Source organism: Colletotrichum lupini, chromosome 1 (genome assembly GCF_023278565.1).
Source record: "Colletotrichum lupini chromosome 1, complete sequence".
Lineage (NCBI taxonomy): Eukaryota > Fungi > Ascomycota > Sordariomycetes > Glomerellales > Glomerellaceae > Colletotrichum > Colletotrichum lupini.
The window spans coordinates 6,617,170-6,641,360 of NC_064672.1; the positions used below are offsets into that span (position 1 = coordinate 6,617,170).

At 45.3% G+C, this 24,191-nt stretch overlaps 4 protein-coding genes across 4 annotated transcripts; 1 reads left to right on the forward strand and 3 right to left on the reverse strand.

The window, feature by feature from the left end:
• Positions 1-119: 119 nt before the first annotated feature.
• Positions 120-2,245, reverse strand: CLUP02_01905 (uncharacterized protein; the record flags this gene model as incomplete). The annotated part of the gene is made up of 7 exons (XM_049280941.1): positions 120-452; positions 507-1,485; positions 1,682-1,688; positions 1,765-1,836; positions 1,890-1,976; positions 2,027-2,093; positions 2,189-2,245. 7 exons carry the CDS (start codon positions 2,243-2,245, stop codon positions 120-122), a joined length of 1,602 nt encoding a protein of 533 aa, XP_049136898.1.
• Positions 2,246-2,910: 665 nt separating this feature from the next.
• CLUP02_01906 (hydantoinase) lies at positions 2,911-6,377 on the forward strand (the record flags this gene model as incomplete). Its single annotated transcript, XM_049280942.1, has 6 exons — positions 2,911-5,042; positions 5,093-5,196; positions 5,254-5,330; positions 5,388-5,591; positions 5,723-6,195; positions 6,275-6,377. 6 exons carry the CDS (start codon positions 2,911-2,913, stop codon positions 6,375-6,377), a joined length of 3,093 nt encoding a protein of 1,030 aa, XP_049136899.1.
• A 128-nt stretch (positions 6,378-6,505) lies between these two features.
• On the reverse strand, positions 6,506-10,437 carry CLUP02_01907 (uncharacterized protein; the record flags this gene model as incomplete). Its single annotated transcript, XM_049280943.1, has 4 exons — positions 6,506-6,556; positions 6,635-8,758; positions 8,823-10,276; positions 10,338-10,437. The coding sequence occupies 4 exons, from the start codon at positions 10,435-10,437 to the stop codon at positions 6,506-6,508; spliced, it is 3,729 nt and encodes a 1,242-aa protein (XP_049136900.1).
• A 10,930-nt stretch (positions 10,438-21,367) lies between these two features.
• CLUP02_01908 (uncharacterized protein) lies at positions 21,368-23,840 on the reverse strand (the record flags this gene model as incomplete). Its single annotated transcript, XM_049280944.1, has 6 exons — positions 21,368-22,045; positions 22,174-22,342; positions 22,419-22,860; positions 22,925-22,997; positions 23,069-23,699; positions 23,809-23,840. The coding sequence occupies 6 exons, from the start codon at positions 23,838-23,840 to the stop codon at positions 21,368-21,370; spliced, it is 2,025 nt and encodes a 674-aa protein (XP_049136901.1).
• Positions 23,841-24,191: the final 351 nt, after the last annotated feature.

Here is a 24,191-nt window from a genome sequence, read left to right on the forward strand (position 1 = left end):
AGACTATGCCGGGTTAAGATAGCTTGATAAGAATTACAGCAGTGATGAGAATAGAGGTAGACGTAGGTAGTTAAGAAGATTATGGCAGGTACGGAAATTGTGTATGTGAATTCTAGCATCTATACATCTTCTTTGAAGGGTGTAGCGGAGTTTGCTGTCTTGGCTCCAGGCCCAGAAAGCACTTCAAGAAGTTCAGGAGTCTCGGCCAGCGTCACGTCCCACTTGCTCTGTTGCATTCCTTGAAGTTCACGCGCCGAGGGCGCATCTTTGACAAAAGCATTCAGACTTCTCGCCGGGAAAAGCCAATGCAGGAACGCGTACACCAAGCCGCTCGAAAGAAGCCCATAGATATACGACATGGAGTACAGCTCCGTGGCGCCCTCACTAACAGTTGCGGACGTGTCGACGGCGGCGATGATGCCTGGCATGCAGGGCACAACACCAACAAGCCACTGAAATGCAAGTCAACAGTGATTCTGTTTCAATAAAGATCGAAGGTAACTCACTGCCACTGGGGCTCGCCAGTTGAAACCGTAGGAGAACCAGTAGATGCTCCCCGAATCGCCGCGGTACAAGTGGTCCACGTTCACCTTGCTCTTATTAACAATCAAGTAGCTAGATATCATCAACCCTGTCATTGGAGCCAAGAAGACACTATAACTTGAAAGGACAGTGAGGAAGATTGTTGCAGTGTTGACGAGACGCCACGGGTTGACGACGACGCTGAAAATCGCGGTGATGTAGGCGCCACGACGGATGTTCAGGTACTTGGGAAATGTCGCAGCCAGGTCAAAGCCGCCAGCAAGCGCGTTTCCAGGGACATTGACTCCGATCTGGGATATGACGAGACAGAGACCCGCAAAGAAGCATGCTGCCCTCGTTCCGGCTGTTTCGTCCTGGGCCAGCAGCTGAGCAAAGAGCGTAGGCGGGTTCCAGATGGCCTCGCCACCAAATCGCTCCTGGGTCGCTGCAGTGACGAGGATGCCAATCAGAGAGCTGAAGATACTATAGAAAGGGAACGAGATAGCTTGGCCTACGATGGCATGCTTAGGTTGTGTAGCGAACCGAGAATAGTCGTTCTGGTTCAGAATGCCCGCCGCGATGGAACCGATTGTTGAGACGATGCCGTAGATCATCAGCCAAGCCACACTGTCTGGTCCTCCTGTGTTAGGTAGGGCAGATCCTGAGGTAATGGTATCTCCGAAGCCCGAGGATCCCATAGTTGCGAGAGCCCAGATAAGGAGTACGATGAAAAAGACAAGAGTGATGGAGCAGGCAAAGTGGAAGAATTTCTCGAGACGGTGCGGGCGGATCCAGATTACTGGTAGAGAAATGACGCTGAAGATGATGTACGAGACAAATTGCGCAGTTGTCATACCCGTGTCTGCTGGCATGCCATTGGGAATGTGGGATTCAAGCCTTGGGTCCCAGGAAAGAAGGATCACGTAGATGCACTCTCCTCCCACCCATGCAGTGAAACCATACCTGTGTTATAGTGTGTTAGTACAGGTCAACATGCCGGCAATGTTGATATTAAGGGTCCTACGAACCAGACTAGAGACAGGCAGAATGAGTTTATGGTCCGTTATGTGACGTGGTTGTAATGCGAGTAGGGAAACTTACCAAGGGACAGAAAGATGCGATTCCAGATGACGAATTGTGATCCCCACATACCCCATACCGCTCGACTGAACACAGGAAAGCCAACTAGGTAGACTTAGCAACACAAGGAAGTCTGTCGCAAATTGCACTTTGTGGACGTACTATGATAGTAGCTGCCCGGAAGTGAGTTGATAATCACGACGGCGGTGGCAATAAGATTGCCAAGAATGATACCTTGAAACACGTTAAACAGACCTGAGGAAAAGCGAAAGAGGAATCAGACTCACATATGAAGGCCTGCCACCAAGCTAGACCTAGAGGGATGAGGGCACTGCCAGTCAAGTAGGTGGTGATGTTGCAGTTGACCAAGAGCCCTTGGAATCAGTCAGCACAGAGGACCTAGTACAAACAAGCCTTCACGCACAAAAGTTGTGAAACGTCAAGAAGCCCCAGGTACGTCTTTGAGCCTCAATGGGTCGAATGTCATCGTTCTGTCAATTATTGCGTTAGTGTTGTTTTGACTAGCAATCCACCTCTAACAGCCGGCCACATGAACGATGTGCGGGGGTGGGCCGAGTTTACGTACGATCCAGCGGGAAACATAGGGGAGTTCCACCCGCTGGAAGGCGGCTTGCAACCCCATTGTTTCCTTTGATGTTGGCTATTGTGGAGCAAGCAAATGGAACGATGTTGCAATGAGTTGTGGACGAAAGGGTCCTTGTCTGTTCGAGTCCTTCGCTTCGGGCATGAGTGCGGCACGAGACATGCATGATTTGAAGAGGAGTTCCGTTGAAGATATAAATGTCGGTCTATGGTGGTGTTATCTTGGCACTCTTCAGTCATCCCACGTTGCGCTAACAAGGATACTTATCACTCTCTAAGGCGCTTTCGGAAATTCTAGCGGGTGTTATCTCAAGGTAGGGAGAGGAGCAAAGGGCCCCGGCTGGGGATGACCCCTGTCCAGGCTGAAGTTGGCCGATCGATCGGCCAACTTGGAGGTCGTGAACCCCTCAGGCGGGGCTCCTGACGACTAAGTGCCACAACTTACACGGACGCTAGTAGTTGACCTAGACTCTTCGACCATTGGAAACTTCGTCGGTGCTGTTGTCGGCCAACTTCTTATCAAAGTCTTGGTTGGCTAAGTCTGCCTTAGCTTAGGTAAAATCCTTTGTTAAGCGCTTTGCCATCCGCCATCCACCATAAGAAGAGGTAGACAGAGCAAGTAGTTTATTACCGGACGCAACCACACCGTATGTCGCCCTTCTACTTCACTCCTCACCTTCAACACCATACGTGAGTTCATCAATCATGGGACTTTACCGCATAGGTGTCGACGTAGGTGGAACGAACACCGACGCCGCTATCCTTGACATTACGGCCTCAGACACGCCCGGCCGCGGTGTCCTGGCTTCCCACAAGGCCTCAACTACACCAGACATTACCACAGGCATAGAAGCAGCAATCCACGCTGTAATTCAGAGCTCAGAAATCGATCAGAAGCGAGTCCTGAGTGTGACCATAGGCACAACGCACTTCATCAACGCTCTTGTTGAGGCTGACACGCGACGGCTTAGCAAGGTCGCTGTCGTCCGTCTCTGTGGGCCATTTACAAGACAAATTCCCCCATTTTCGGACTTCCCCTCTGGTCTTCATCGTATTCTAGATGGTGGTGTCTACTATCTCGATGGGGGGCTGGAGATCGATGGTCGGGAGATTGCGCCGCTCGATCATGAGCAGATTCGCCAGGCGGCCAGAGACATCGTCGCGTCTGGGGTGAGATCAGTTGCCCTAGTCGGTATCTTTTCACCTCTGGATCACTCCGGTATGCATGAAGAGACTTGTAAAAGAATCATGCTGGAAGAAGTGCCGGGTCTCGATGTGGTTTGCTCCCATGACATAGGCCCACCTGGCCTATTGGAGCGAGAGAACGCGACAATCCTCAATGCCGCAATTCTCAGAACAGCCCGCAAGGTCACCCGAGGTTTCAGAATCGCAATGACGAAGCTAAAGCTGGCGTGTCCGCTTTATCTGTCCCAGAATGATGGCACACTGATCGATGCTGATACGGCAGCCGAGTTCCCCATGAAGACCTTCGCCAGCGGTCCGACTAATAGCATGACTGGAGCGGCTTTTCTCGCCGGACTGGATCAAGCAAAGATGACAACCAGAGATCCTGCCGATACCTCGGAAAAGAAGGAAGTGGAGCCTCAAGTGCTCGTCGTTGACATCGGCGGCACAACCACAGATGTATGCGCCTTGCTACCGTCTGGCTTTCCTCGACAAGCGCCTGGGTTTGTGGAACTTGGGGGCGTGAGAACAGCATTCTCAATGCCCGAGGTCGTCTCAATTGGGCTCGGTGGCGGCAGCAAAGTGAAGATGAGCTCCGAATTTGGGGGTGTCACGGTTGGCCCAGGGTCAGTTGGACACTTCCTTACTGAGCAGGCAAGGATATTTGGCGGTCCGACACTGACAGCAACGGATGTTGTGGTGGCTTCTGGGAAAGCGAAGATGGGAGACGCGAGCCTCATCAAAGACATCCCAAGCTCAACCATTAACGACGCGCGTCAGAAGATCAAAAAGATGCTGGAAGGTGTTATTGAGCAGATGAAGGTTTCCGCTGCCCCTGTACACGTCCTTCTGGTGGGAGGGGGTGCTCTTCTGGTCACAGACAACCTCGAAGGCGTCGAGAAATGTATTCAGCCCATCCATCAAGGCGCTGCTAATGCGGTTGGCGCTGCTATTGGCAAGGTTTCTGGGGAAGTCGACGTGATTGAGATTCTTGAAGGGAGGGACGAGAAAGCAGTCGTTGCAGCGACGTGCCAAAAGGCTATCGATCTGGCCGTCCAAAAGGGCGCAGCTTCTGCAGACGTCCGCGTCGTCGAGGTCAACAAGATGCCGCTTCAATACGTCGATAATGGCGCGATGAGGATAAAAGTCAGGGCTGTCGGCAAATTGAGTGTTCCCGAGGATCCCAATTTCTCACCTATGAGCATGACGCCAGTCGAAGAAGAGGACAAGGAGGCCGAGGCGCCAAAGGAGAGTGTTCCGGACGCTCTAGAGCCGGCCACCAAGCCCTCACTACGGATAGATCTCGAGACCTACCGGCCTGACGTCCGAGAAGGGGTCTGGTACGTCTCAGAGGTAGATCTGGAATTGATTTCAACAGGCTGTGGTGTGCTAGGAACTGGGGGCGGAGGTCCAACCCACCACGAATTCTTGAAAAGCTTGCATGTCCTACGCAATAGCGAGCCTGGCAAGATGAGAATTATATCACCTTCGTCCCTCGCCGACACTGACATGGTATGCTTCGGCTCCTGGTATGGCACTCCGAGCGTCATCAACGAGAGAATTGCTGGTGGCTCAGAGATCCCCAGCGGCATCGATGCCGTGAGAAAGACCTTGGGTAATGTACCACTTCATGGAGTTTTCATCGACGAGATGTGAGTCGAAAGTCCAAGGTCGCTTAAGCATGTTGACCGACAGAGGGTAGTGGCGGAGGCAATGGGCTCAGTGTTTTCCCAACCGGCGTACACTATGACATACCAGTCATCGATGGCGACGCGATGGGAAGAGCATACCCGACCATGTATCAAGGTAACTAATGGAAGTCGATAGACGAGCCATGGCCAGCTAACAAAGTGTCTTGAACAGCTACACTGAGCGTCTATGGTCACCCGTTGACCCCCTGTGCGCTCTCCGACGCAAGGGGCAACGTTTCCATTGTGATGGTAGGTTCTCGCTTTCGAGTACAGCCATCTTTTCAGGCTGACTCGGTTCAAACATAGAGTTCCGACACGCCAATTCGCCTGGAGCGATTCCTGCGCACAGCAGCAATTGAGCTCGGCCTCGGATGCGCCGTTTGCGCCAGGCCGCTTCCCGGCTCGGCCATAAAGTCCCACGGCGTCCCCAACACTCTATCGCAAGCCTGGTATTTAGGTCGGGCGGTACATATGGCGCGAACGAGGAAGTCTGACTATGTCAATGCTATCGTGAGTACCTACATTGTCATACGCACCGTTTGGCTCTGAGTAGAGACTACCCCTGAAGACCCAGGAGGAGTCTCTCCTGCTACTGTTTCCCATGATGCTGTTCCGAATATTTTTTTCTAATCTGCTCTCAGTTCGAAGTATGTGCCGGGAAGCTTCTTTTTACAGGCAAGATCATCGATGTAAGGCGCTATGTGGGTGGTGGCTACACGATGGGCAGCGTCCTCATTGCCCCCCTTGCAGACGAAGAGAAAGACTCCGACACAAAGAACACATCGCTTCCAGATCGGCATATAATCATCCCGTTTCAGAATGAGTACCTTTACGCTGCTCTCACAGATGAAGAGGGTTCAGAGGGCGGCCAGCAAGAGGTGTTGTGTACCGTGCCGGATCTGATCTCGATTCTAGGCCAAGATGGGGAGGCTATCGGGTCTCAGGATCTCCGCTACGGCTTGCGTGTGAATGTTATCGCGCTACCTGCTCACCCTCTCTGGAAGACAGAGAAAGGTATGCCCGTGGGAGGCCCTCAAGCCTTTGGGCTGAGCATGCCATTCGTTGGGGTTGGAGAGTATACCGAGTCCAGGAGTGTCATTGAGGAGTACGAGGTGTAGGAGATTACGACACGTTATCCGTGGAAGGTTCTCATGGCACGGGTTCACAACCAGTCATTGCGACACAGAAATTAGGATCAAGGTCAATTCCACGAATAGCATGATGAACGTGGTTTATTGCATTGAGAATACCATCCTCTGCCTAACCACAGCGGACATTGGCATCTATGTCGGCTAATACTTATGCCAACCCTTCGCAATATCCTTTCCGTGATTTCCATTTCGTGCTCCACATTCTACACTTCCGTCTCATCCAGGATGTGCTGAAAAGGGAGAGAATGGGGTATCGGATGAGCTTCGAGGTCTCTATTGGCCAAAAGCACGGTAGTGACACTCCGCAGACCGCTTGACTACGCCCTAGAAGGTGAAGAAAGTTAGGCTCAAAGTTCAAACAATGATATGAGATGACCACGAGAACGGGGTGTAAGAACTTACCTCGCCCGTAGTGTTCTTGATGATCTTGCACCAAGGACCGTTGGCGATCTTGTTGCCCCATTGCTTCATGGACCATTCCTGGGTATGACCACCGATCTCCGATTTGAGCTCGTAGGGCTGATCACCATCCTTGAAGGAAATGGTCAACTTAGCCCCCGAGTTGTCAGTGGTGACAAGCTCATGAGGAAGCTTGACAGGACCTCCGCCATTGCTGTCTCTGTTCGTGACAACGTTGACCTCCTTTCCTTCCTCGATCTGGACAATAGTGACTGTCGCAGTGTGATTCGAGGTGCCATCACCCAAAGAAATGTCCTGGGTGATGCGGGCGATGCGCCAGATCTCAGCCGTAGAGGTCGGAGCGGCAGCCGAGGGCGTGACAGTCAGGGTGACATCGATGTCATTGGTGACAGTCACTTCGGCAGTGGTGGTGACCCAGACGACAACCTTGCTCTTGGAAGAAGGGGAGTTGCTGACAGGAGAACCAGACGTCAAGGTTCTGCCGACGGATTGACCGCCAGGGGAGCCAGACGTCGAGGCCCGGTCGGAGGTTTGACCGCTAGGGGAGCTAGACATCGAGGCTTGACTGGAGGACTGACTACCAGGGGAGCCAGCCGTGGCAGACGCGGAAGCGGCAACGGAACCAGAAGCTGAAGCTGAGCCACCGGAAGCCGCGGCGGACGACTTTGCAGGAGCGGCGGGCATTGGGCATGACTCACTTCCATTCTCGTCACGCTTCAGCTCAGTGCCCGGGGGACACCAGGAGAACTCGTAGACTGGCCACGTCTCCCAATAGACCTTGACGGTAGGCTTGCGGATCTGCGTGCCGTCAGGAAGCACCTCCACGACGTGAGCTGGATGATACTGCCACCAGATGAGGCCATAGGGCGGGACATAGTTGTCCATCGGGTGGTTCTCGTCCGCATTGGGCCAGTACCCAGGGCCTTTGTGGTATCCCACATTGGTGAACTTGTCCGCGGGAAAGCCAAGGTGGTTGGAGACCCAGTCTTTCCATTGCTGCAGCCGCTCGGGGTGTCTGGGCGGCAAGTAGTCGGGATAGTTCGGGGGTACAGGGTTGCTCCATTGTCCACCAGTAAGGGGGTAGATGAAGATGACTTGGAGAGTGTCCTCGGGGATATTGTCAAAGATCGGGGTTGTCTCCTTGAGTTGCTTGATTCCAGGATAGGGTGTCTGGAACTGACCTTTGGTACCGTCTTCAGGATCTGGCATCGGGTTGCCAGGTCTAGGCGGCGGAGGCTTCGTCAGTCTGTTCGGCCTGTTCGGCTGCAAGATGAATTCTCCGTCGCCAGGTCGATCACCTGAGCCGGTCTCAAGGAACTCGAGAACGCCCTCTCGGAACTCCTTGTCAATGTCGTATTCCCCGAACCCTTGGTTCCAAAAGTTGGGAACCTCCCAGACGTGACTGGTGTAGATGCCTCTCTTCGTAATGATGATGATTCCGCTACAACCCCAGAGTGGTCCGGTACCTCCCATCATAGGCTGGTCTCCCCAGACATCGGCATGCATTGTAGAGTAACCGACCAGCTTCTTTGCGCCGTCAACGAAGTCGCCAAGAGGTCTCCAATGATCCAAACCATCGCAATAGTGGGCCAAGTACTTCCAAGCGCGGTCAAACCAGTTTTGTTTACCCGCAGGCCAGGTCGCAAAGTTCGTGAGTCCATCAGGTCCGCCAAGAATCTCAGGATCTGGCTGAGGATCCCACTTGACGAACTGGGAACGTTTCGAGAGACCTGATCTCTTATCCTTGCAGTTTTGGCAGCTCGAGTCAACGCCGCCACAGTAGTTCTCTGTAGGGGTTGCAGACACAGTCGTGATGGTTGTTGTTGTGGTAGTATCGACAGTGGTACTGCAGATAATGGAGGGTCTGCATGTGGCCGTGTTACAGCTGGTGGTGAAGCTCGTAGACGAGTCGGAACCAACGATAGGGCTGGCAGTACAGCCCTGGTTGCAGTCGGGGTAGACGGTGGTGGTCGCTGTGCAAGAAGCTTCAGACGAAGAGGTAGGTGTCTCAGATGGCTCCGATTCGTCATCCTCGGGATCTTCAGGATCGGTAGGGTCGTCTTTCCTGACCTTGCGAGGCTTACCCTTGGGCTTCTTGGGGGGCGGCTAGATGTTTTCATTAGCGGATGCGTCGAGAAGAACAAAGCGTCAACTATGGGGATGGACTAACCTTAGCCCAAGGGAACCCGAGCGAGCCCGGAAGATTGAGGGCTGGGAGATCGCAGAAGAGGAAAGGAATCAGGCACTTTGGATGACATAGAAGCTGTCCTCCGATGCATGACCATGCGGGGAAGATTGTTGGCCAGGCCTGACCATCACGAGTAGTCGTCTTGGTGACCTCGGTAGACGTCCAAGTGAGCCATGTCCAAGGTTGGACACCTTCGGGAGGCTTGATTGTGGCAGTCAAGTAGAAAGCCGTGAGATCTCCATGCCCTGAAGAGGTAGAAGATGTGACCGTGGAATCAGGACCGTTTGATCCACTGCTTCCGGGAGATGCAGTTGAGGTAGAAGTCGCAGAGTGCTGAGTAGAAGAGGCATGGTGTGTAGATACGATGCTCTTTTGAGTGCTGCCCGGAGATGCCTTAGTGGATTTGTTGTCATCATCATCTTTCTTGGTAGACTTCTTGTCATCATTGCCCTTCTTGGTAGAAGTCTTGCCATCATCGTTACCCTTCTTGGTAGATGCCTTGGAATCGTCATCATCGCCCTTCTTGGTTGACTTCCGGTCTTCCTCGGTGGAGACGATGGTAATCTTGGTAGACTGCTGATCGTTCTCTGTCGTAGATGCGGAAGTGGTCATTGCGTGAGAGCTGCCACCACTGGAAGCAGATCCCGTCATGTGTGGGGTCTCAGCATTGCGATCAGTGCCAGAGGAAGACGTCCGAGGCACATTGACGGCAGTTGTACCGGTAGCCACATCTGAGATTGAAGTCTCAATAGAGAAAGAGTCGCTGGAGATGCTGTTGGACGATTGGGATGGTTGGGGAATGGTGGTCGACGCTGGACTATGGTCAGGGCCTGTGGTAGCACCAGGGGTCTGGGCTGTACCACCTTCGGACAAAGATGTGTGCAGCGAAGAGGCGGGGACAATGTCACCGGTGCTACCATTCTGGCTCTCCTGAGAAGTGGATGGTGATTTAGTAGAGGACGCAGACAGGTCGCGATTTCCGGTTTCAGTTGATGTCGCTCCCGAGACAGTTGGCTGGTGGCTCTGGAAAGAGGAATCAGAGGACGACAAAGACTCGACTGGACCGGCAATTGTAGAGTTCCAGCTCAAAACAGTCGACGAGGACCCATGCTTGACTGCAGTTGTATTCCAGTTGGTACGGCTGGAAGAGGAAGCAGAGTGGATGATTGTAGAGTTGGGGGATCGAATCAAGCTGCTTTCAGAACCTGTGGTTGTGTTGAGGTAGCGGGAAGAAGACTGGGTATTGATCAGGTCGGAGCTGAAGGAAGAAGAGCCTTCAGACGCGCCACAGGGAAGCGCGATGAGAATAGAGGTGGTCACAATGCGAGTGACAACGCGGCCTTCCTGAAGTTCAGAGGTGGAGATGGAAAGACTGGTGCCGTCAGTGAGAGCGGTCGAGGCGAGTGATCCGGTGATATCGTCTCGCTTCTTATGGTCTAGAGGGAGGGATAAGGTGGTTAGATGGAGCTGCATTGTCGTGAGATTGATAGCTCTTACCTCTGTCACGAGCCTGGCAGATATTGACCGCAAGAGCGAGGAGCAAGAGCGGGATGAGACTGTGGCACCAAGCCTTCAAAGAAGACTTGTGCTTACCCATCGTGATGGATTCCGCCTCTGTATCGGTCAAGCAAAGGTCTCCTTCGATATCTGACGACGATGGAGCGAGTCGAAAAGATGGATTGGCTGTGAAGGGAAGGGAGTCGTGGGTGAAGACAGCTCAGATTCGAAGGGGTGCGCGGGAAGAAGAAGGGAAAGCACAACAAAGAAAAGAGAAAGTGGAAGGGAGTTAGATTGCTCTTGTGGCAGGTCAATAAATCTGAGATTTGTGAATGGGCTCACAATTTAATCATTATGTGGGCGGGCGGTCAAAAATCCTTTGTTTTCCTGAATCCCCGGCTTGTTAGTGGTTGGATCAAGAAGAAAGCACGTGAGGGTGAGGTGAAGTAAGATGCTATGGAAGTCGAGGGAAGGAACGGTTCGAGGTGAAGAATAAGACGCTGGCTGCTCCTCCGTCCATTATTGAAAGCCTCGCATGTATTCTATGTGATTACCCAGGTCAACAAGTTCTGGAGGCGAGATTGGCGACTCCAGTATTACTGAGGGCTCATCGATACAGCTCTCTGGGCTGATAATTTGACTCTGGCATCTCTGTTATAAAGTAATGTAATGATAATACCATTGCTTCCACCCCGAAATCACAACGCCCAATTGGCCGTGAATACAGTATAAAGCTTAAATCTCTGCCCAACGACACTGCATCTGAATAAAAGGAAAGAGATGAAGTGTCTCTAGGCGTGAGTTAACACCACCTTAAAAAGAATCGCAGGATAAGGTAGTTTGAGGGTATACAAACTTGATATTTGCTGGCCATGTGACAAGGAAGGCCGGTCGAAACGAGTTTCAAATTCCCCTACAAAATTACTTCCCTGCACGTAGGGAAACTCCATAGAAACGCATTACGCACTTTCCTCTAGACCAACAGACTAAATGATCAAACATTCATCTTTGAATCCTGTTTCTTTCTATTGGTAAAAAACTGCTGTTGAGTGTTTCTGACTGAATGTCGAAATCAGAGTAAATAATCCGTGGCAGATCGATGGGATTGATCTCGCGGACTTTGCGACCTTAATCTCACTTCTTCTCGATAACAAATGACTAGCTAGGTTTCCTAATAACATACACCTTCACGTCAAGACATGATGTCATTGTTATTAGCTTATGAAAAGAAGAGAGAAAACCAGAATGCCTGCAGCTCAATGTCTGATTTGTTAGTCATCTCGATCGTCTATAGAGTCTTACGGTGGGATTCTGGATATTGAGATTTGACGAGTTGGATTCATTCATGTATATCGCTAGATCTGGCTAAATTCTCGATCTTGAATGAAAAGTCTTTCAAACTAGAAGTGAACTAACAATTTTCAATACATCTCTTCTTGGGGCAACACTCTTCTGTGAAATTCAACATCGCCAAGACGTCGAGCTACATGAATCCCAGCACCCCTGGCGTTAGTATTTATAGACGCATTCGAAAAAAATAAACACGTCAGCTAGCAGTGACTAGAGAGATCGTTGGGCCTCCAAAGATTGTGTCCCTTGGCTCAGCGTTCTACTCTCCGACTGTAGTCCATCAAAGAACCAATTATTCTAAAGTATTCTCAACAAACAGTCATATCCATATCAAGCCTCATGGTCAAGAGAGAAGGCTTCGCGATGTTCAGAAGTAATCCCTAGCCTGAAAGCCTTGTTGCGGTACGGACACCGCCATCATGTGTAATTAGGAGCACAAGCCCGCTGGCAACACCATAAGGCCTCGATCTGATAACGAGGGCGCGGCTACGGTATTTTACCGTTATAAAATGTGGTGTTGAGGTAAACGAGATGGCAAAATTGAATGTTGATGCCGTTATCTACTCAAGTGGTGTAAAGTGGGCAAGCGAACTCCAATTGTTTTGTTGTGGAGCTGACATCCGTTTGCTTTTTTCTACCTAGTCGATACTCGATGCTGATACCTCGATTATGTCCGATAAATTAGAAATCTGCCTTATGGACTTAGAAACCCACTGAGACTACTGTACGACAACGCTGACGGCCACAGGCGTATACTGTACTTGATGTCTGCTGAGGCGCGGCATGCAGCGACAGTGGATTGTCCATCTTGTCCAGGTATTGACATTCAACTTGGCAAGTAAGTGTACTACACAACGCAATCTTTACACCGTTTCAGCTTAATAAAACACGGAAACACTTCTTAGCCCTTATCGCAAGATTGTAATCAGGGCTGCTGATCTTGTCCCCCAGCCAAAGAGGACAATGAGGGCTGGTGGTAATCACCAAGCAAACATGTATTTAGGCAGGTGCTGTTTTGGATGATTGCTGGGTCTGAGCGCGCGGAACATCCATCACAGGAAGGCAAAGCCAATTGCACGAACCCTTGTTCCAACAATGTTTGCCCTTGCATGAAGATATCTGCTCAAAGCTTGCCAGTCAACGCGGAGACTGTGGCCGTTGCCGATGTGCCGTCTTGGGCGTTATGGATAGCTGTTGGTATCCCTATTACAGGGTAGTTGGTTCGAACCGTAGTTAACGAAGAGATTAATTAAACTATATAAATATCTATGTAATAGGTATAAAAAGGAGGTTCTAACCGTAGGTTAGGCTAGCTACGATAATTATAAATAGGGCCCCTAATTAGCCCCTATATAGTCGGCTATATACTGCGGTTAAATTAAACTTTTAATCCGATACTAACTTTCTCTTTTTTTTATTAATTTAACCGCTATAGTTAGAGGTATAATTCGACCTTAGGCCCGTTTATTAAGTCGTCTCCTTTTCCCCCTTTTCTCTACTTTCTTTATATAACTTATCCCTTTATTTATATAATAACTTTTTTATTACTTACGAATTACTCTAATCCCTTATTTAGTACTACTTTTATAAAGGCGTTTATAAGGTTATTTTTATTATTAATCTAACGGATCTTAAGTATCTCGCGCTTTTTATACGATTACCTAAGGGCTATAATATCGATTATAAGCCTCTTTTCTTTTATCGTTCTTAATTTAACGAGGTATTCGTATAGCGAGTAGGAATCGGTATAAATAACCATTAGAATAGGTAAAAAGCTAATTTAATTAGTAATTTTCTTTAGTATTATTAAAATTGTATAAGAGAGGTTAACGCCGTTAATTATATTATAAACCTCTAACGCTAGTATACTTCTCGTTACTCGCTTATTTTTAATTAATAAGTAATAGATTATATTACTATATATAGTAAATTCGCTCTCGCCTATACTCTCGTTAGCTAGGATAATAATATACTTTAATTACGAAGTAAGGTCGTTATTATTCGTAAATAACCTATTAATAAAGACGTAGAGCTTACTAATCGTAAGGTTAATTAAGTAGTAAACGAGACCTTAATTAAGATTCGTTTATTACTACTTAAGCCGCTTATTAAGTACCTCGACGTCTCGTTTAGTTAGATCTATAGCTTGTGCTACTTTAATATAGTTAAAAGTCGCCTCGGGTTAATAAATACTTATAATATATACCCCTCGCACGAGCTTAGCTTTATACTACTTTTTAATATCGGTTACGTTTAGATCGACGAGGTTAATCTTCTCGCCCTACCCCTTTTATTTAAAAACGACGGTTTCCTTTTTAATTATAAAAATCCCGCTATTAAATACTAAGGGGGTGTTTATTATAAGGACCTTTTTTAGCTTCGCTACGAAGCCCGCTTTTTAGAGCTCTTTATCCTCTTTTTTTATAAAGTTAATATTAAATAGGCCTAATATATCGTTAGTTTATATTCTAACGATCCTAAATTAGTCGCCTTCGTACTCCGTAATTAGTAAGCACGGGTCGTACGTAGAGGTAACTATTAATAGTTAATTAATATAAAAATCGTAGTAAGTAGCCTATTAATAAGTGCCCGATTCTGCGAGCCTATATAGTGGCTTAAGTACTTTAATAATCGTACTTTCTGGGTACTTACTAGCTATTTCCTTTAGTAAATAGGCTAGGATTTTTTTTATAAGCCCTATAGCCGATTAAGTATAGGCCTAGGTAATATTACGGCTCTAAATCTCGTATCCCTTCTTCCGTAGCGATACTATTAATACTATTATTAATCGTTAGCTATAGCGCTATATAATAAGTAATTATATAAGTAGCGTCGCCTTTTTAACGTTACCGTACCCCTAAATTACGTATTTAGACTTCTTATACGGCTAGGGTGTTCTTTTCTCTTTAATCTTACGAACTATTCGTAATTTAAATATGCGGAGGTTTATATATTTTTCTAGGTCGTATAGGATAAATCGATAGACCCCTCGATCGCAAAGAGTGTTTATTTTAATAAGATCTAATCCCTTATACGGCTTTTTAATAGTTATAATTACGCCTTTTTTACGTAGTTTAACCGCTAGCTCGAAATCGGCTTTCTTTTTTACTATATAAAAGGTGTTAATTACCTTATCGCTAGTAATAAATTGCCGCGTTAGGGCTTACTATCGTGGTCTTTTATAACGTCTCGCTAGTAGTATTAGTGCCCTTTTAGCAATTTCCTCTTCCTCGTCGTCTATTAGTACTATTACGACGATTTTATTAAGGATAATTTCTTATACTTCTACCGCGGGTTATATAGTTTCCCTTAGCTCTTCTTCTTTTTATAAGTTAGAAATTACCTCGTTAGGATCTATATAGTACGGTCTAACTATTATAATTAATACTTCGAGTAGCTAGTTACGATCTCTCGTAACTATATAAGAGCGCTTATTAACGGAAATTAACTTATATAGCCCAGCCTATTATTAGGTAATTTCGCACTATACTCGTATATCCGAATTTAGTAATATATTTAAATTATCCCCTATATCGGGCCTATCACGCGTAGTAATTACCTCGTTAACTTACCTTTTTACGTTTACCTCGCATAGTGCCTATATTACTTTTTTAACTACTTAGGCTCGTTAGCTTACGCTTAGTAATAGTAGCGAGGCTAAGGTCGTTTTTAAATATACTTTAAATATTAATAGCGTTAATATAAGTCCGTTAGGCCCTATAGTATCGTTATAGTATTTAAGTACTATCTAGAGGCATTCGTCGTCAGTAAAATCCGGATTTTCCTCTTTAATAATTCTAAACGCCCTTTTTAATTATTAATATACCCTCTCTACTTTTCTAATACTATAGTACGCTTTAATAAGTACGACCTTTAGCTATATACTATAGGCCGTCGCATTATCCTTAAATTCTACTAACTTAAAACTAGTATTAGTATCGGTTCTAATACCGTCTAGCGGTCCTTAGTATATATTAATCTAGCTTTTTCGTAGGGCTACTTATACTATTTTTACTTATAGATCCTAGAGGAATTGCCCTACTTAGAAGGATATAGCTACGTCGATTATATATAGTACTAACCGACTATTTAAGTAGAAGATATCGACGACGATTTCTTAGTTAAAGTTAAGCTTATTACGTAATTTAAACTTAAATTTACGTAAGCTCTGCGCATTTATTTAGTATTAGTAATATATTTTTATTAACCACTCTAGCGCCCCTATTTTAATATTATTATTACTTAATTACTTTAGGAAGTTATATAGCCTCGTAACCGACGGGTACCTAAATCTCTAATATAGTTTTCTAAGCTTACTTTCCGTTAGGTAATTAATCGACTTAGTATCGTTAATAAGCTTTATAAACGTATACCCCTATTATCGTTTGACTATTTCGAAGTACTTATTACTAGAGATTCTGTTCCTCGTGTTATTAAATATAATACCTAGTCGATCTATATTTTTTAGATATAAGGGAAATAGGGTATTAACGGGTAAAATATAGAAAGTTATCGTTCCGAAGTACGTCTCTATTTTTATTATACTTAGGGCGACGATTTCCTTACTTAGGCCGAAACTAATCTTCGTAATACCTACTATTAACGTATTAAGTATTATTAGCGCGATCTTTTATAATACTTAGAATTGCCCTTTTTTTCTAGTTAATTATTACGATACCCTAGTATTTAGGATAATCCTATAGAAATTATCTAGGCCGTACTTTTCGCTTATATAAAATACTTATACGAGCTTAGTATTCGAGGGATCTAGGTAGTATAAAAAGGACCCCTCTAGCTGCCCTTAGATTTACTTAGTACTATATTCCTTTTCTTTAGATATTAAGAGAGATAACGTTTTCTTTTTAATCGTTAAGAGAATAGGCTTTGGCCCTATTAAATTCGCCCTTTTAGCCGCTTCCGTATCCGTTATCTAAGGGACCTTCCCTTACTATTTATAAATAAAAGCCTACTTATTAAGAGCTTCCGTTACCCTCTATTCGTTTAGCCTCGTATATCTTTTAGAAGCTAACGGGGCGAAAAAAGAGTAGTTAATATCGTCGATTTCGTTATAATCTAATTCGTTAGTATAGGGGGTAAGATCTTCCTTATTTTCTAAATCTTTTATAAGGGGTATATATTTTAAGCCGCTATTTTAGCTACTATCGCTAGGTTCCGTGCCCCCGGATCTACCCTTATATATAATAAGGAATTAGTTAAACTAACGAGGGCTAGTTTTACTATTTACTACCCTCGACTTTTTATATTATTTATATAATTTAGTACGCTCTTTCTTAGAATAGTTACTTAATTAATATCTATTCTTTTTATAAATATAGTATTACTTTTTCTATTACCCTACCTATAAGTTAAATCTTTACCTATTTAACGAATCTGGGCCTCTTTACTAGTAATTACCGTATCTAGCCTCTTTTCTTTTCTTATTATACGTTCGATCGACCTAATATTACTGATAAAGGCCGTTATATATTTAGAAATAGGTTTAGCGCGGTATTTTTATTTTAATATTAAAGCTAGATTTTAGCCTCGAGTAGAGCGTCTCGTAGTCTTCGGGTACTTAGTATAGGGCGATTTTTACCTCTAGTATATACTAAACTATAATATAAAAATATCCGACTTTCCGCTCGTTTATCCCCTTATTTAGCTAGGTTTTTACTAGCTTATCGATTCGATTAATAAGCTCTTTAAGGATCTCTACTCGTAATTTACCCTCTATTATCCTAGCTATAAATATAAAAGAAATCGCTCGTAGTTTAAATAGGAGCTCTAGGTTCTTATCGTAAGTCTTAAAGCGGCTTCGGATTGCGTTAATTATACTAAGAAAGTCGTTTTGATTAAAATTACGTACTGCTTTATAATAGTAATTAAAGGCTTTACTTACGAGTACGATATTAATTACCGAATAGTACTAGTGTTCCCTAATTCTGACTTTTTTATAATAATCGTAAAATATCGTTAGGGTTTTTAATAAGACCTTATACTTCCCCCCAGAGTATAATTTCTCTTTTAAGAAGATCTTTTTAAAGTTTATAAATTGCTTTATATTTATTATTAGATTTTTAGTATTTATATACGATCCCTGCGTCGCTGCGTACTATTAGTAACTTTAGGTCGTTTATTTCTTTTTTCATTAGCCGATCGGCGCCGAATTTCGTATTAGTAGCGGTAATAAGTTATAGATCGAAATAGGCAGAATTATTAATTATCGTACTTCTAATACTATATTTTGCCCCGGTATATCTTTTTATAACGATAGATTTCTGTTAGTAATTATAGGGAGGAAATCTAGGTCGTTTACCCTTTTTTTAAATTCGTTAAAGCGATTATATACTCTATTAACCTATACCTAGTTCTATAGTACGAATTCCTCCTCTATAATTATCGCTATTAGTATTTCGTATAGCTCTTATAATTATAATTACGCTAATAATACCCCTCGCCCGTAAAGGAATTTATTAACTACTTTTATAATTCCTAGGCTTATATTTACGAACTATTTATCTAGCTAGTAGCTAAGGTCGTCTGCGATTTTATAAAATAGGGGTTGCCCCTATAGCCCCTTTTTCTCGTAGACCTTAGTTAAATAGATTAATACTGCGTTAATTTACTTATTATTAAGCTAATCCGCGATTCTATATATCCACGTCCCCTAATAGTCCGGGTTAATATTTACTTACTTATAAGGGATTAGGATTCTATTTAGGATCGGGTTTCGTCCTCTTTTTCCTTACCCTAACTTATTAAGGGTCATACTCTAGCTTATACCTATATTAGTGGTTATTAGCGTATTTAATTTTAACGGGGATATATCTAATCCGCGCGCTAGTTATAATAAATCTGTGCTTTTACTACCTAACGAATTTATCGGGGTCTAAGAAATTCCCGCTTCCTCTTACTATCTTATTACTACTCTCGTTTTTACTATTTTTAATAATTACTACTACTTTTCTAAATCGCTAGCTATTATACTTATTAAGATCCTCTTTTTTATTTAGTATAAAAAGGTAGGTTTTAGTAGTTCTTTTTTATAATAGTAGCGGTAGACGTTTATATTATTATAAAAAGATATAATAATTAGTCTTAGGATCTTTACCGGTTTCCGATTTTTATTATCCCGTATACTTCTAGCCTCTTAAGCCTCGTACTCTTTATAATCTCTTAATAGCTTCTTTTTTTAACCTACTTCTTTTAGGATAGTATTTTATAAGAATAGTTAAAAATAGACGCCATATGGCTCGTAAAAGAGCTATATAAGCTATTAAAAACTATATAGGCCGTTAAGTATAGTTAATAAAGTTAAGCTCTCCTTTTTATAAAATCGTAAGTTTTAAGGACTTACCGAAAATACCTATTTATTGCTCGTACGCGGTAGGATTAAATACTTTAAAAATCTTATCTTTTACGGCCTCTTAGTACCCTATTTTATATCTTTTAAATAGTTTTTTTTATAGCTTAATTACGGTTAGGTAATTATCGCTTACTAGCGATCCCTTTTATTACTTAGTTAATTTCTTAAAATTAGTAATCTCGCGCCGGGAGCTAATATAAAAAGAAGCCCTTTAGTAGCCCTCTAAAGAATTCTTTTTCCTCCCCTCAGATCCTCGTCCTTTTAGCCTTTTCTTAAGTTAATAATAACTCTAGCGGGAGGTTATAGGACTACTTTAAAGTAGCCGCTTTTTTTTTAGGTTAATCTCTAAGATCTATAATATTCTTAACTTAATATTATTAGGACCTCTAAATCCCCTCTTTTTTTATTAAACCGTCCCTTATATTATATTCCTAAGTAATACTTAGGGGGTAATTAAAGGAGCTACGAGGAGGTCGTTTAGATCGCGGGCTTAAGGTCGTACTTATAAAATCCTCGTAATAATAGATTTTCCTATATACTATAAATCTCTTAGTTTAATAGCTCTTATAGGGTTACTTTTATTACTAAATAAGAATATTTACGTTTAGAGATCCCTTTTTTTAATCGCGCGGTGCTTTTTTATATTATATTATTAAGCTCGTTCGTCGCGCTAATTAATTAAGTAGGTAGTTATTACGTAGGTATTTCCTTTTTTTAATTTAACTAGTTAATATCTAATTACGGGCCGGCTATAAAAAAGTCGTTTAATAAAAAAGCTACTCGGGGCGATAGTAAAAAGCTTGTTACTTAAATAGTTCTATTAATTAACGTGTTTTAATATAATAAACGTCGACCTCTCGTAAGTAGTAAAGGGCTACGATTACTTAATTCCGTGCGGTATTTAAGAATTGCCTCCTTTTTTATCTACTTTTATAAGGTTAATTAATATAAATCTCTTATCCTATATAGTATTAAGAGGTCGTCTCTTTTACGTAACGAGATACCTTACTAATCTATAATAATAGAATTTAATTACTAATTAGTATTAATATCCCTATTATAGGGTAGTTAGTTCGAACTATAGTTAATAAAGAGATTAATTAAACTATATAAATATCTACGTAGTAGGTGTAAAAAGGAGGTTCTAACTATAGGTTAGGCTGGCTATAATAATCGTAAATAGGGCCCCCAATTGGCCCCTGCGCAGTCGGCTGTATGCCGCGGTCGAATTAGACTTCTAATCCGACAATAGCCCCGGCAAGACCCTAGCGTGGCCAGGTGGCTTGCAGACCATAGGAACTTTGTGTGGATGTGGGCTTTGAAGTGCGATGATGAATTTGGTAAGATCATCATGATGTGTGCAACTGCCTGAAAACGAGAACACAGAGTTCCATTCATGTGGTTAATATTAGGCGGTTACTTCTTGGGACATTAGGTCATTGAGTAGATTGCTCAACAATATAATGACTGCATGTTTGACACACCTTCTATATCCTCTTTTGCGTTCTCTTGCTGCAACAAGTATTGCTGCAAGCTGGCTTGCTTCCCTATTGAAATGTGAAAGACACGCTGCCAGTCAATACATCATATCTGTGATCCCAAAATTAGCATAGACTTGAAGTTCCGAACTCCTGGTTACTATAGGCGAACAATAATGATATTAACAGTGAAAGTGGCTTCGGGGTATTGCCATCCAAGGTGCAGATATGGGATAGCCTAAGTGATGGTAAGAGCGAGCGGCTTCACCTGGGCTGGAGCGGGTCTGGCGGCAAAGCCATTCGCGAAAGGGGTTTATTCGCATGAGTGGCATCTAGATTTCATTTGCGTCGGTTTCCATGGCTTCTGGACATATTAATGGCTCAATTTGCGGGCTTTGTGGCACGAAAATCCTTTATTCTTGTGTGTCCTCTTTCTCCTTGAACGAACCTGAGACCCTTCTTCTTCATCATCTCCTTCTCGGACTGCACCTCGTTCTCGCGTCTTAGAATCCCGCGTCTTGGGCTGCTTTCTAAATCTGACACTTCGCCACAGACCTCGCACACCAAATTTTCAACTGCCCTTGCCCTCACCTCTAGATCATCTTCCTCCGCCTCTTCGCTGGAAAATGATTCTCCCTCTCCTCTGACCCTACCATGACGATCTTGTTGCCGACATAAGAGGAAGCAGACAATTCTTTTCATATAACAAGTACTAATAACTACAATCCCCAGGCGAGGGTGCTGAGAATACATTGAGCACTCTATCAAGGCCCGCGCCCGAGTGTCTACTACATTCAGTTTTCGCCTGCTTACTGCCTCCGTGGTTTCGTGTCGTGCTATCGCTTCATGAGTCGTTTCTTGTAGGCCGGTTCCTGTCCCCTATCGTCATCACGGCCGGACTTCTTATGCGGCTTCCCTCTGCCCCTCGTCTGAGAAACCGACGTGGACCTGGGCCGCTTTCCTGCCGCTCTGCTTTCCTGTTGTTCTTGCTGCTGCCCCTGCTTCTCTTGCTGCCCCTTCACCTTTTGCGGCATGGACGTATTGATCCCGCCCGACTCCTGAAGTCGATCATTGTTCTCCTTTTGCAGATCCTGGATTTGATCGTTCACCGCCTCCGGGTCACACGGCACAAGCTTCCCGTCCTCGGTCAAGAAGATGCCATTCTCAAAGTCGGTACTCTCGGTCTTGACCCGGTCCAGGTTGATCAGACAACACCTCGAAGACGTGTCGTATTCGAGGGGAAAAGGGCCGTAGGTCATCTTATTCAATACGGCTTTTCCCTTCCACGACAGTTTGTTCTTTCGAATTGTCAGCCCCAGCTTGCCGTCACCGAAGTCATGTAGCTGTAAGCAGAATTCCCAGTGGCCTTTGGTAGGCGGCGCTAATTCGAGAATGTCGTAGCAACACGTTGCTGGAACGTGGTCCCATTTGGCAGAGGCTTGAAGCTGAGGGTCACAGACGATCTTGAGCCTCGTCGTCCCGCTGTAGCGCTTTCTAAAGTAATGGGGACCATCCTGCCAGATCGAGCATTTGTCAGTGGGAAAAGCAAAATGGTTGATCGGCATCTAGCAACGCACGTCCATAGACCGGGTTGAGAACGCGAAGACCAAAGTGAACACCTGGAGTTCAGGGGAAATCTTACAGAATCAAGAGCCAGAAAGGCAGTATTATCCCAGCTTATGAAGCTGCCATTAGCGCCCTTCAACGGGCGACCTGTTTGGAAACCGAAAGCAGCGCCTCTGTCAATGAATTCCTTTGCCATAATATTATCGACCGCCGCAAGAGCAGCGCCTTTGCTGATGTTGAAAGAGCTGTCGAGACGCAGGACGTATTAGCAACTTACTCATCTCCGAACCTTGTGGAATTTCGAGTTCCCAAACTACATACTCTTTCTCACCCACCGCCTCGTAAAAGAGGAACGGCTCGTCAATCTTGAGTTGAGCACAAACTTGCTGAAGATTCGCCTGCACTAGAACGTTCTTGCCACTGCCGCCAGACAGAACTATCTTGACGTTCGAGCCCAGGGCGACAGCAGCGTCAATCTTCTTCCTGGCGAGTCTTAGAGGGGTTTCTAGCCCGTCGAGGAAGCATTGCCTGGCATCGGTAGCGCGTAAGTGTACTGATATACTACCGTGGTTGTCTGGATCTTCTGCGTGCAAGACCATGCTCGCGAATAGGCCTGTCTGGAGCCTCTTGATCTTCAAATGAAACATTTCCAAAAGATCTGCTCGTTGGCTTGGGAGTAGAGTCGATTTGAGTGACTTTTCGGCGTAATTTGTTGCAAAATCATCAACTCTTTTCTCCCATAGTTGTGTACCGCCATGAGCGGCTGATCGATCGTGTATCAGACGTGGCTCTGTGGATGAATATATCGAGAACGTGACCGGACTTACTGAAGGGTTCCCCAACTTGAAAATAATTCAACTCATCGCCACTCCGTCGTACTGCGCTGAATATGCAGCCGTTCTGCGCTACCGCGGTCAATATCTCTCTAGGCCAAGATCGTAAACTCGCGAACATCGCTACAGCTGACTCACCATCGTGTGACCTCCAAAATCAAGAAACACCAGATGACAAGGCTCGTCCACTTTAGTGAGGATCTGCTTCATGTGACGCGGGCTCGAGAAGAGAAAGTGAGCCGACGCCAGACTCTCCACATGAAGCTTGATGCGACCGTGTGCTTTTGTAAACGTATTAGACTCCATCATGACGGCGGCAATCAGGTTCTCGTAGTTGGAAAGCTCCTGGGCGGTCCAGTGCGCTGGATGCGACAGGCCAATCTCGTCAATATGAAGCGCGCGATCGGTGCAGAAAGTTGTCACCTCCTGGAATACAGTCCTCACGATGGCTTCAAGGGCCCTGCGTATCCGCTTCTCCATGCCTGTGAACTTTGCCAAGAGGCCATCGAGGAGTGGGTTGCCGGTCTCGCGGTCTTCGCACAGGAACCATTTTGAGGGAATGGGCGTGCAGCTCTGGTTGTACACCTCGCCCGTGTACACTATGCCGCCTCGATCGTCGACGTAGAGAGTTGAGTTGAAAGCGCCGGTCTGATAGCGGATGTCATGTCCAGGAACCGCGCCGTGGTTCCAAATTGGGTGCAATTCCTTGGTCTTGCGGATGCAAATGGTTGCACGTATGGCGGTGCTGCCCCAGTCTATGCCCAGGATGCTGTACGTCGCGAAGACAACGGCCGGTCAGTTTATGAGATATAAATTACGATTCAATGATGGAATGAAAGGTGTTGATATGGTGATGAGTAAGGTTATGGAGGACTTACGCTGCCTCTGACCTAGTGCGAGCATTGGACATGGGAAGCGGGATGTGACCACTCGAGCTGTCACAGTGGCTGTTTTGAGATGACGTCTCTGGCCTGAATGAGGCTTACATAGGTTGGCCTTGTAGGCAGTATTTACACTTAAGACGCGTGCAACACGAGTTGTAAGATTTCTGCGCGCAGGTTGAAAAGCGGCGTTAAACCTGGGAGTGAAGCTTCATGAGCACGTCCGTCGTCGCACTGAAAATGATGAATGAGGTGAGAATACGGATAGGTGAGGGTGGGTCGGCCTATGTTCTGAAGCACGTCCCCTTTTGCGGGAATCGCTGTTGTTGTCAGCGACTTGTGAGGTTACTGGCTGGGACGTGGGATAAGGTAGGATCAAG